Below are 14,134 nucleotides of genomic sequence, written 5' to 3' on the forward strand. Positions count from 1 at the left end.
GCGGCTGGTCCCGTGAGCCATGGCCGCTGAGCCTGCGCGTCCGGAGCCTGTGCTTTGCAACGGGAGAGGCCACAACAGTGAGAGGCCCGCGTACAGCAAAAAAAAAAAAAAAAAAAAAAGAGTCTATTCCTTGGAGTTTGGTGGCACAAGGGTTGGTTAACAGTACTTAATATGGTCTTTCCAGCAAGGTTGAGGGAAATTCTTCTGGTAGTGTCTTTTCCAATAGAAAAGACACTACCAGGTTCCAAGGTATTTGTCTCCCAAGGGCACACTGTGAAAAGATTGCTCTACCAAAGCTTGGTTATTTTTAATAAAAGCAAGCAGGCCTTTTCAATACTACAGTATCTGTCCTTTTATAAGTTATGGATAAAAAAAGCAGGAGTCAAGTTCATTGGGCATCCTGGGACTATCTGAAAGGGTGAAAGTTTATGAATTCCCAAAAGGATGGATCTGAAATTTAAAAGGACCAATGGCAATGCTTTTGGCCAAGGTATTTGGAGGACCTCTACAAATTTTGCCAGTTAGTAATAATAAATGCCATTAGTGTGTTCAACTATACTTGAGGATTGAGGGTTGTAATCATAGTGAAAGTGTTGTAAAACCAGCCAAACATCACAGACTTGTCAAAGCACCTGGCCCTTAAAATGGATTCCCAGATTGCTATAACGTTTGAGAGGAGCTCCTCCAAGTAGGGGTAATCTTTCCCAAAAGGAATTTAGCCACAGAAAAGGCAATAGCCTGTCTGTGAGGGAAGGCTTCAGTCCAGTGGGAAAACACACAGACTGTGACTGAAACGTATTTATATCCATGAGGTGGAGGAAGTTGTACGAAATCCATCTTCCAGACTTTGAATTGTCCATTAGACAGTTTAAAATATCCAGAAGCAGTACAAATAGGCTTCCCTGGATTGTACTTCAGACAAGTAGGACAAGGGAGGTAGGCACTTTTTGCAGCCTTGTTAATGTTTCCCCAACCATATTGATTCATCACTTTGTCAATAGACCAATAGTTTAGTGTATGTAGTATGATGAGGAGTGGGGATTTTAGAGTCACTGGTAGTACTGAGTTATTTGGTCCAAATCAGAGCTTTCTCTTTTTTCCAAACAAACAATTGTTAAATTTCCAATCTTGTTTTTCCTTTTCTGAGTTAGGCTTTTCATTGTTAGGCTTCTGTAGCCAGTTTTTCTAAATTATCATTTGGGAAGATGTCCCTTTGGATAATGACAGAGGTTTGTCTGCTGTTGGTCCCTTTAAGGACAGCATTCCTTGCAGACATATAAGCAAGGTGATTTCCCTTAGTTTCCAGAGAGTCAAGTTTAGCATGCATCAGAATCTTAATAATAGCTAAAATGGAAGGTAAAAGTATTGTGTTCAATAATTCCTGAACATAAGGACTATTTTTTTTTTTTTTTTTTTTTTTTGCGGTACGCGTGCCTCTCACTGTTGTGGCCTCTCCTGTTGCGGAGCACAGGCTCCAGACGCGCAGGCTCAGCGTCCATGGCTCACGGGCCCAGCCGCTCCACGGCATGTGGGATCCTCCCGGACCGGGGCACAAACCCGTGTCCCCTGCATTGGCAGGCGGACTCTCAACCACTGTGCCACCAGGGAAGCCCCATAAGGACTATTTTTAATTTTATTTCCACTGGAAATAAGGAAGCAACTTTCCAGAACATTCCAAAATCATGAGCTACTCTGAAAGCATATCTCTATCAGTATAAACACTGGCAATTTTGTCCTTGACTAAAGTACAAGCCCGTGTAAGGGTGTGTAATTCAGCCTATTGGGCCAAAGGAGTCATAAGTAAAGACACACTGCCTTAACAACATCAAAAGGAGTTATAATAACATAACCACCACAATATTTGTCATTGCTACCTTTTAAACAAGAACCATCAGTGAACCATGAGAAGTCAACACTACCCATTGGAATTTCCTGTAGATCATTACAAGGAGTCAGGAGGTTGTCTATCAACATTCAGCAGTCATGAAGGACATTGTTGGTGACAGAAGGGAGAAGAGTAGCCAGGTTAAAGTTATTATCATGTAAAAGAGTTACATGAAGGACAGATAACAAAGGGACTTCACGGGATATGAGGCAGCTAGCTGAGAAGTGTTGAGTATGTTGAGAATTCAGGTTGACTTCTGCATGAGGTACAAAAATGATTAAAGGACATTCCACAGTTTTCTCAGTGGCTTTAACAAAAAGGGCAGTGGCTGCAGTGATTGTAAGGCAAGGAAGTAGCTGCAGTGATTCTAATACATGTGCCACAGGGTCCAGCTGCTGGCTATAATACCCTGTGAATGGATGGTGGTCGCCAAGTTTTTGGGTGAGTACCCCAAAGTTATTCCCTTTTCTTGTCATCTATGAAAGAGTAAAAGGGAATCTGATAATAAGGAAGCCCAAAGGCAGGTGGGTTCATCAAACTCTCCTTTTGGGCCTTGAGGGCTATGTCAATCAGTTCTGCCCACAAAACTGGGTCAGGTGGTTGTTATTGTTGAGAAAAACATAAGAAATTTGGCTTTAAAAGAGAAATTTGGAATCCAATTTCAGCAATAACCAACTGGTCTGAGAAAACTTCACAGTAGCCCTTAGTCTGGGGTTTGGGGAAACTTAGGACACCATGAAGTGTATCTGGATCTAGGTGTAGCCCTTGTTCTGATATTGGATGACTAAAATATTGAACCTGGTTTTGGGCAAACTGCAATTTTTCTTTGGCGACCTTAAGTCCTTTTAAGGCCAAATGCTTTATTAAGTGGACGCTGCCTTCCTGTGAAGAGGTTTAAGAAGGAGGGCAAAGAAGCAACTCATCCACATATTGCAGCAAAGTAAAACCCTTAGAGAACTTTATATCATTCATACCAGCCTTCAAGATTTGCAAAAACTAAGAAGGACTCTCAATATATCCATGAGGCATTACTGTCCAGGTGAATTGTTTTTTTTACTCTCAAGTAAAGGCAGAAAGGTATTGGCTGTCTTCATCAACTGGAATATGAAAGAATGCACTGCATAAATCAGTTATAGTGAAGAATTCATTTCTGGTGGGAAAGGATGTTAGTAACATATGAGAGTTAGGAACAACAATGTGTTGAAGGATAACAGTGTTGTTTACTGCTCAGAGTTCCTGAAAAAACCTCCACCTTTGGCCTTTTGCTTTTCTCACTGGTAAAATGGAGTGTTACAGGGGCTAGTACAGATAATGAGGATTCTTCTATTATGGGCTTTAAGGTTTTCCTTTAGGTATTGATTAATTCTGGGAAGAGGTTTTGAGGATTCTGTTTAAATTTTGATGGGAGATGCACTGTGAATTTTGCAAACATCAGTTGGAGATTTTGCCAATAAGGAAAGTGGTAGCTTGATTCAATAGGGAGAAATGATCTATATTTTCAGAATCTGCTCTAGTACCATCAGAGATAGAACAAATAAAAGATGTTAGAGGGCCACTTAATTTACCTGGCTGGTTCTTTGATGACACTGTCAATTTCTAGAATTGTTTTCCCCTTTTCGGAGAAAGAATTTCTGGCATACTTCTCTAAGAAGTTTCCAGCCTAATAAATGGATAGGGGTAGAGGAACTAAGGAGAAAAGGATGTGTATCTCTCAAAGGGCCTAAACAAAAGGGAATACGTTCGGACATAGGAACCTCTTGAGGTTCATTAGAAATCCCCACTATTTGAATTTAGTACTCCAAGGCAGGGGCTGTTTTATGGTAGTGGGGTTGAGCACTCAAGAGTGTGGTATCAATTAGGACTGGAAGAAATTCATCCTCCTGGAGAAATGTTTCTCCAAGCTGATTAAGAGGGAGGATTGGGAAGAGCCCCTCCAGTTCCTCAGAGCCCACCACTGAGAATTGGAGGGCGTTGGAAAGGCTGGTCAGAGGGATGAAGGCTCTACAGCGCTTAAGTTTGTAACAGTCTCTTTTCTAATGCCCTGGTTCTTTGCAATAATAGCAGAAACTACGAGGGTTTGGGGTTTGTTTAGGAGCCTTCATTTGTTGGAGTTGAAGATTAACAATTTTGATGATCTTCCTTTGAGGTGATTCATATAGAGCACAAGAAATGTGGTTTGTCAGATTAACTAAATCTGAAGTGGACATAGTTTCCCATTTCATGCTGGTCCTTTTTACTAAAAGGGAAGGATCTTAGTTCAGCCCATTAATAAACAAAGAGTTAAAAGCTACTTGAGTTAATCAACATCTGAAGGAAGACCAGAATTTTCTTTAAAGACAATCAAAAGTCAACTGTAATTTTTATGAACAGATTTGCAGATGTTTGTGTGCAAGCCTGAATTTTGTTTCAGTCAACAGGCTTTGGAAAAGCCCTAGTAACTGCTCAGTAAAGTTGCCTAGCAATTTTCTGAGCCTGACACATAATAAGATAGCAGGTTGTTCTCCTGGTTGTAATGCTGGGCATCTTTCAGGATTTTCTCAATTAGCAATTTTCACTCAATGCTGGGCCTGACCTTCACTGATGAGCATATGAAGTAGCTGATATAAGTTAGAGAAACCTGGTTGGTGAGTTTGAGTGATTATATTAAATTCCTCAGCAAAACTATGAGGGTCTTTGGTTACTTTGGGAAAATCTTTGACTATGGCTCACAGTTCAGCTTAGTTCAGGGAGTACAAGATACTAAAGATTTAGCCTCTGGACCTTCAGAAGGCTTAATTTTAAAGAAACATGTTCTGACAGGTTCAGAGGGAAAGGGAAGTTTGACCAGAGAATGAGTATGGGGGGATTGAGGGGACAGTGGAGGCATAGGCAGCATAGAAGGGAAGGAGGGAGATGGCACCAGAGGTGGAGCCTGAGACACAGACGCCAAGGAAGAAGAGCCTGAGGCTTTGAGAGCCACTTTATCTTTCTTTCATCATTTCTTTTCCTCAGTTAATCTTAAAATCTTATTTCGCAAAGAGGCAATTTTAGAGTCCTGAGTATATTGGGAAGCCTCAAAATGCCAATTGAAGTAAGCATTCCACTCAGTTCTGGAAATTTTTGAGCTATTGAAGCTCAATTTGGTTTTAAGGAAATTAAGTTTGGGGATTTCTGAAATTCCCCATAACAGCCATTGATATTCTAAATTGCCTTTGGTCAGGTTGGTCCATTTAGTAAGTAGTGCCCATGAGGAAGGACTGTGGCTTTTAAACATAAAATTGACCAGTCCCTATAACGGAGGAGGCCTTCAAAATACTTAGATAACTGGAGTCTCATTTCCTAGAGGTTTTTCCTCTAGAGTGAAGAACAATTTTCAAACAGCTTAAACAGCTTACAACACAGCTGGTTTGATTCAGACAGCTTGTAAGACAATCCCAGCCAATTCAAAGGAAACAGCTTAAAGGAGCCAGGCCAAAGACTTTTTCAGCCAGTTTTCGGAGAATCGTCCTTTCAAAAGAATAGGCCAAAGGCTGAAAAACCTGGCACTGTTGCAGAGAACCCCTGTTTTCAGAGGAATGGGTCAAAGATTAGCCAGCTTCAGGTGAAGCAGTTCCTGTTCCGAAGGGAATATGCAAAGCTAACCAGTTTCAGTGAAAGAGCCTGATATCAAAATCAGTACCAAACAAGTACTCACATGCAGAACAAGGCCTTAACCAGAAAGACAAAAGCTTTAAGTAGATTCTGAATAAAGCCTGGAGAGCTCCAGATGGAAAGAGGGTGTGAGTTTGGATCTAAAAGAAAGACTTGCCTTTAAACTCCAGGGTCAGCAGGAAAAGCAGTGAGCAGCAATAGACTCAGCTGTGGGTACTGCACCTGTATATTCACCAGCCCCAGAGCCATCGAGAGTCTTCTCTGGTCCCCATATGGGCCACCAAAATGTTGACCTAAAACAAATTGAGAGCCAGATATTTCTCCAGCAAAGACTGGTATATTTGGGATTGGCAAAGAATTGCAATTTGGAGTCTGCACCATGGTGAGCTATGTGCAAGTTCCCTCACAGCAAGGAAAAAGGAATGCTTTTATAGAGAGTAAAAAAGGAAAATGGGAGGGCTCTAGTAAACAACAAGTCCATGGATTTTCATAGGCTGGGTCCTTGACAGGAAGGAAGAGTCTTTCTTCTTCCTGTTGGGCTCTGCTACAGCTGCAGGGTGTAAGAGATCTCCCCTTCTGGTCTCCCAACTCTACTTAACTGAGGTTTCTGTCTATTGATAGTTTTACAGTACCTACCAAATCAGCTCATTGAGTAATGAGAAACTCACCTGGACTTGCTTCAATTTTATAGTGATGTAGAATAATTGCTTTTATAGATATAATGTAAACTAATTGTTGGCTGTAGCTACCTGAGATGCACAATAAACTTGTTACATTAAAACTTTGGTCTAGAAAAATGAATACTAAAATATTTACTTTACAACAGTATTTGGAGATTCTGGTTATTATATCTCATAATATTAGATATTAATACAAATTTAATGTACTGCCAATTACAGTCATATTTTTCAACTGTTATACTGTAAAAGCATCTATATGCCCAACATTTATTTTTCCTTATTCTTGTTTATGCTTACCTACAAAATTTAACCTATATTTTTAGTCATCAGGTTTTGAGTGATAATGTTATCTGGGCACTATGTGAATTATTAATTGATAAATTGACTTTGATTGCATAGTGCCTCATAAAATTCTTTTGTGTCTGTTCTGATTCTAAACTTGAAATCTTATGTCCTGAATAATTTTTTTAATTAGCTGAGGGTTTTATTTTTCAACATTTTGGACATTATTCTTCAAAGATTTTGTTAGTCAGAATGTACTTCTTATTTTCTTTTTGGTTGTTTACCTGTTACCAGTGTGAAAGAAATTATCTAAAGAGATGTCACAAGATCAACAAAAGTCTAAACATTTGGAGTAGAATGTGAAATCTCTTTTATGTGCTATAGAGAAAATACCTTCAACAATCACACTGATACTAATTAAAATCACAACAGAATAGCCACATACTATCTTACTGCTCTTTCTTTTTTTTCCTAACGTTCATCACCTTTAGAAATTCTGTGGGAGGCAAGAATTATTTTCTCTAATTATTAAAGTTTCTAAAACAAATTTGAAAATGCTAGAGAGTATTGCAGCTATTAAACAATAAAGTAAAAATAGATTCTCTCTAGGATCATTATAATGCCTAAAGAAAGAAAAAAATTGAAAAAAAATATTATCAAGTAAAATCATAATTTCTCTCTTGTCTTCCTCTCTCTGCCTCTCTCCCTCATTTCAATTTAAGAGATTCGTTCTCCTGCTGGTTGTAATGGGAATGAATTTCAGTGTCACCCTGATGGAAATTGCATTCCTGATCTGTGGCGCTGTGATGGGGAAAAAGACTGTGAAGATGGTAGTGATGAAAAAGGCTGCAGTGGTACCTTACGATTGTGTGATCACAAAACCAAGTTTTCCTGTCGGAGTACAGGTAAGCAGAACACTGAGTTCAACTTCTACCTCAGGCCTGCTTCCTTGATGTAGGTTCCTTTGGGGCCCTCCTCAATCCATATCTCACCTTCATAAAAAGTATCCTTGTGTTTCTAGTAGGTTTGCTCACATTCTGTACATGACAGTAATAGTAGGTAACATTTATTGAGAACTATCTGTGGACTTGGCACAGTTCTAAGAATGTTCTCTACATGAACTCATTTCATCATGCTAATTCACAATGAGAAAACTGAGGCGGAGAGCAGTTTTTAACTTTCTCAAATTAAAAAGTCAAAAGAATTTTTAACTTGCTGGCTCACAGAGCCAGCATGGAAGAAATGGGATTTGAAACCAGGCAATCTGGATTCAGAGTCTGGAATTTCACAGTCCAGAAAGAGACATGTGTGCTAAACCCACTTACAGCATTCCCCTTTTCATAGATAAATCCTTACCATAAAATTTAATGAAGATGACTAGGGAAAAAAGGCATAATTATATGCATTTATTTTCAACCAGTTTCCTAAATTTTATTGTTTTGTCGCTAGACTCCATTAAGATGAAGGTGATGACTTTCAAATCATTCAAACCTTTGATTTGTTTTGAGAGTCACTGAAGCTTTTTTTTTATAAGTTATTCTAATATTATGATGTTTCCATGTTGTTTTTCTCCATACGGTAGGTGCTACCTAACATGAAAAACTAACTTATTTACTTCCTTCTCTATGCCAGATGATGAGCTGAAGTTTAGAGAATTAACTCTTGTGGTATAATTTGTGAAATGATTGGTATCATTATCCAAACAACCCATGGAAAGAATTTTTTGTAGATTTTAGGATACATTCTGGAATCATCTCTGGGAGTTCTTCTTAATGTGAAATTGCTTCCGAATTGCTCAATCAGGAGTTCTTGGTGATTCATTTTGCCCTTTATTAAGTATTTCAACCAAAACATAGAAATGAAAAGGTGTCACAGCTGTGAGTAAGCAGATACTTTAGGGACCACATGGCCCATGAGCATTTAAAGATATAAAAAGGAATTGTGTTTCTTTTCTTAAACACACCTCCTGGGTATAATTAAGCCTGTAAATAAGAGATAAAGAAATAAATATAAGCTAACATGGGCATAGGTAAATAAATACTCCTGAGGCCTACTCCTAGGAGTAGGAGTAGTGAGGGAGTTGTATTTTCAAATGATTATTTTTCCAACAATATTTTTAACAGGTAACTCTTTTCAATTATTACATAAAGATTCTTAGTTTGGGAGTTATTGGTTAGAAGAATGTGACTTTGAGTTTAGAAATTATCATAATGGAACATTTCATATTAGTTGAAAATCAATAGATGAATAACTTGTTAAATGAATGAATTATTAACTAAATAAGCAAGTTTTTATTTAACAGGCTAATTCTGATGCCAAAGAGCCAGTTATTTGACTCAGGCTAACATTATTCTAAGTGCATATTTTTTCTCCTGTTGCTTCTGGCATTTGTTTGATTGGACGAATGCTGAAATATATCAGATAACAGTCTTTAACAGGTATACGACTAAGGAACTAGCAAGGCTATAGGAAAACAAAATAAAAATATTAATTTACTTGGAATATCCTGAGCTAAAACTAACTGAATATGCTATCAAGATTTAGCAAATTTAGAGGTAAAGCCAGGCTGAAATTTCCTTATGAAGAAAGAAATTATAAATGCCTTCATAATAAAGTAATTTCTAAAAGTTGTATGTTAGTAAAAACTGGTTTGAACTGTCTATGACAGAAAACATGGAGAGAAAACATATAAATAATAAATAACAGGGTTAAGTAAAGTTAATAGAAAATTTCAAGTGATTGTGATGTATCTTGTATGTGTGTACTGATATGAAATAGCTCTTATGAAATAGCTTTTTCTGTATATGACTCAACTGAAAAATAAAATCTTAATTATGATGAAGATGGCTGATGTAGGGAGGAAAATACCTTTTCCTCTACCCACACAGAGGGGACAAGACAAAGGAAAAGGACTTTGAGTTTATAGGGATGGCAAATTGTGGAAAGGTAAATATATGGGAAAACTAATGGAAGATAAAGGCTACTTAATAACAGTTGTGTAGGTCCATTTTGATACTGACTTTCCATCATCTTCATGGCCTTAGAACTTCCCTGAGGAAGTGTTTTATGGCACTTCTCATTTCTCAAAAGTTTATGCTTTTAGTCAGATAGGGGAAGCTACAGAAGACTTCTTTCTGCATCTACTGAATCTCAAATGCTTCAGCTCAAAATAATCCTTATGATAAAGTGTCATATTTTGGAAGTAGTGTATTTTGATCCCACACAGTGGATGTCTTAGGAGAATTGTATTCTGAGAGACATTTCTATGCATGTTGATTTGGGATTTGAGTTATCCACTTAATAATGTTAAGATGTTTGTATCAAATGGTCATCATGTAAACCAAAATTTAATATTAAAAAGCAGAACTGCAATAAAACTCATGTTGCATTGTAAAAGGGAAATGTGGTATAACATAGCGACTACAATTGATGATACTGTATTGTATAACTAAAATTTGCTAAGAGTGGAACTTAAGTGTTCTCACAATAAATGAATGAATGAATGAATGAATAAATATCCACAGAATGTGAAAGGTAATAATTTAACCATTGATCTGCTTCTAATTTAATCCCTGGCTTAAATATAGTAAAGCAAAATGTATCAAACCACTTGAGGAGTAATAATTCACAATGTATGAATATTTATGAACATTGCAGATATTAAAGTGAACCACAAATATACACATTGGATTAAAAATATGTACACATCTATAATCTTTGTGATATTTTTAAGTTTAATTAAATTCTCAGCTTTACAAGCTAAAAGACCTTTAAACTATTCAAGATGTTGAATTCAGAGTTCATATTCATTTTTTAAAAAATTCTGAATGCTAGCTTGAGCATTTAAAAGTTTTCAGGGCAATCAATTTATATTTGTTGGTTACAATGGCTTTTATACATAAATTGCTATCATTAGTATAAAAACAGGCACATTACTGTTTCTTTATTCCAATAAAGGAAAGAATGAGAGCTAAATTAAGTTAAAGTACAATTCAACCATTATCATCTTAGAGTCTCTAATCTCAGAGGGTCTATCTTTGACCAAGAACTATACTCTCCCACATCTGGTCTCTCACAAATTGCAGTTAGGGTGACCTTTGAGCAGCAGGGGTTTGAACTACATCCATTTATATGCAAAATTTTTAAAATAAATACATTGGAAACTTTTTTTGGAGATTGGCAAGAATTTGCAAAAACTAACAGAGGAACCACATAGCCTAGAAATATTGAAAAAATTAAGAAAAAGGTACATCATGGATGCATAAAATATATGTAGATACTTGTCTGTTTTATCTATTGCTACCATAAAATCTACACAAATCTATTATAAAAAGTTAAAATTTATCAAAACTTACAAACACTTAACATACCAGACACGGTGCCATTTGCAGTCAACAGAAGTCTAAACAAATGTAAAAATACAGTATTAAATTACTACAAAAAGTTAACTGTAGTACATATTGTAATAATTTTGTAGCTACCTCCTGCTGCTATTTCGGTGAGCTCAAGTGTTGCTAGCATCTGCTTAAAATGTCATGTGACACTAATCATCTCCAGGTGAGCAGTTTATCTCTCCAGTAAACTGCATATCGAAAAAAAAAGTGATCTCTTTTGGTTCTTGCGTATTTTTCATCGTGTTTAGCACAATGCCATAAACCTTGAATAACACCATGGGACCCATATGAAGTGCCACTGTTGAGGCTGGAAGTGCTCCCAAGAAGCAGAGAAAAGTCATGACATTACAAGAAAAAGTTGAATTGATTAATATATACTGTAGATTGAGGTCTGGAGTGGCGGTTGCCCATTTCAAGATAATGAATCCAGCATAAGGACCATTTTAAGAGAAGAAAAGGAAATTTGTGAAGCCACTGCTGCAGCTATGCCAGCAGGTGTGAAAACCTTGCACTTTTTCTGAAATACCTTTATATCTTGTATTGAAAATGCAGCTTTTATGTGACTGCACCATTGCTATAAGAAAAGTATACCTAAAGACTCTAATATGATTCGGGAAAAAGTGAAGTCATTATATGACAACTTAAAGCAAAAGGAAAGTGAAGGATCTAAAGGTGGAGAATTTAATGCCAGCAAAGGATGGTTTGATAAGTTTAGTATAACAGGAGAAGCAGCTTCTGCCAACCAAGAGGTAGCAGATGAGTTACAGATGCCATTAAGAAAATCATTGAGAAGAAAGGATATCTGCCTGAACGGGTTTTTAATTCAGACAAAAGTACCCTACTCTGGAAAAAAAAAATCCACAAAGGACATTTATTAGTAAGGAAGAGAAGTGAGCACCAGGATTTAAATCAGAAAGGGATAGGCTAACTTTACTGGTCTGTTCAAATGCAACAGGGCTTATGATCAGGACTGCCCTTATCTATAAAGCCGCAAACCCCTGAGCCTTGAGGGGAAAAGTAAATACCAGCTGGTCAATCTTCTGATTGTACAAAAAGAAGGCCTCAACAATGAGAACCACTTTCCTGGACTGGTTTCATTAATGCTTTGTCCCTGAAGTCAGGAAGTACCTTGCCAGTAAGGGACTGCCTTTTAAAGTTCTTTTGATGTTGGACAATGTCCCCTGGCCACCTAGACCCCCATGAATTCAACACTGAATGTGTCAAACTGGTTTATTTACCCCCAAACAATATGTCTCTAATTCAGCACCTAGATCAGCGAGTCATAGGACCTTTAAGGCTCATTACACAAAATGAGCCTTTTCCTTTTCTCAAAGGAAAGTATTGTCAATCCTATGGAAGAGGACCCCAACAGAGAGAACATCATGAAAGTCTGAAAGGATTACACCATTGAAGATGCCATCATTATTACAGAAAAGGCTGTGAAAGCCATCAAACCCGAAACAATAAATTGCTGCTGGAGAAACTGTGTCCAGATGTTGTGCATGACTTCACAGGATTTGCAGGAGAGCCAATCAAGGAAATTATGAAAGAGATTGTAGATATGGCAGAACAAGTTGGTTGTGGGGAGTGAAGGGTTTTAAGATATGGATCTTGAAGAAATTCAAGAACTAATAGACACCATACCAGAGGAATTAACAAAATACAACTTGATGGAGATGAATGCTTCTGAACTAGTTCCAGACGATAAGGAAGAAGACTGAGAAGAAGCAGTGCCAGGAAAAAACTAACATTAGGCAGTTTGGCAGAAGGGTTACAATTATTCAAGATGCTTTTGACTGCTTTTATGGCATGAACCCTTCTACGATACAGGCACTAAAACAAAAGCAAATGATAAAAGAAGAATTAGTACCATAAAGAAACATTTTTAGAGAATTGAAAGAGCGTAAAAGTCAGAGAGAAATTACAGTGTATTTCTGCAAAGTTACAGAGAGTGTGCCTGCCTCTCTTGCCTCCCATTCGACCTCCTCCACCTCTTCCACCCCTGAGACAGCAAGACCGTCTTCTCCTTTCCTCCCCCTCCTCAGCCTACTCAGCATGAAGATGACAAGAATGAAGGCTCTTATGATGGTCTGTTTCCACTTAATAAATAGTAAATAATCATCATGTCCTACTATTAATAAACTTATCTTCTGTATATGTGTGTGAGTGTTTTTGTGTAAAAATCTAATAACTGTACAGCAAGAACTGTATGAGAAGTTTTTGTGTCATCATCATTATCACCTAAGTATTCATGATGTAGAACATCATGTGCAAGACTTGTATTGAAGTGGATAGCCTATCATAACAGAGATATAAAGCGAGTGATATGTAACATAAAATTAATAATGTGTTAGTTTTCCTAATGTTTTATAACTTTGCTTTCAAAGAATCATATTACTGTACAGCATGCCTCTTTCTCTCATCACTGGAGAAAGCCTTTTATCACAGGTGGTTTTTTTTAATGTAATGATGTTTGTGATGCTGTAATCTGAATATGACTGTAATACTATATGCCATAAAAAATTTATAACAATTCATCCATTAGTGTATACCTGGGCTACCATGAAGTAATCATATTGCTGCTGCTTCATTATCAATGCATGAATTATTATACCTGTAAATATGAATCTTATTCACACTATTTTTTTCATTTTTGATGTCTAGTGTTAGTAACACATATAAAATCTACAGTATTTTGTATCATATAAGACAATATTGATGTAGGCACTGACAGATGATTCCTCTTGTGAATAGACAACATAATCTTATGGTATTGATAAGGTAGGTACTGTAAACATATTTTCTCTTCCTTATGATTTTCCTTAATAACATTTTCCTTTATCTAGCCTACTTTAAGAATACAGTATATAATACACATATCATACAAGATATATGTTAAGGTTTCCAGTCAACAGTAGGTGATTAGTAGTTAACTTCGGGGGGAGTCAAAAGTTAAACTTGGATTTTCAACTGTGCCCCTAACCACCACGTTTTTTGAGGATCAACTGTATGTTATAGTCAGGGAATCAGGGGAGGAAAGTCCTTCTCTCATGGAAAAGAAACTCAGAAATGCCATTCTTCAGAATGGAAAAATAAATGAAACCTTTGACATTATACATTGATGACAAGATTATAAGGAAAATAGGGCCCCCAGCTGTTAGTAGAAATGTAAATTTGATCCGGCCTTCCCACTTCTAGAATTCATATAAAGAACGGCAGGAGTATATACAGATGTAGAAGATCTGAAGAATTAATGTTTAGAT

General features: G+C 37.0%; 1 protein-coding gene across 1 annotated transcript in view; it reads left to right on the forward strand.

Annotated features, from left to right (window-relative positions):
• LRP1B (LDL receptor related protein 1B) overlaps nt 1-14,134 on the forward strand; it is a 1,442,028-nt gene that overhangs the window by 773,615 nt on the left and 654,279 nt on the right. The window contains exon 21 of the mRNA XM_060151186.1: nt 7,200-7,382. Coding sequence (XP_060007169.1) covers nt 7,200-7,382 — 183 coding nt within the window. The remainder of the gene's footprint in view (nt 1-7,199; nt 7,383-14,134) is intronic.

Source organism: Lagenorhynchus albirostris, chromosome 6 (assembly GCF_949774975.1).
Source record: "Lagenorhynchus albirostris chromosome 6, mLagAlb1.1, whole genome shotgun sequence".
Lineage (NCBI taxonomy): Eukaryota > Metazoa > Chordata > Mammalia > Artiodactyla > Delphinidae > Lagenorhynchus > Lagenorhynchus albirostris.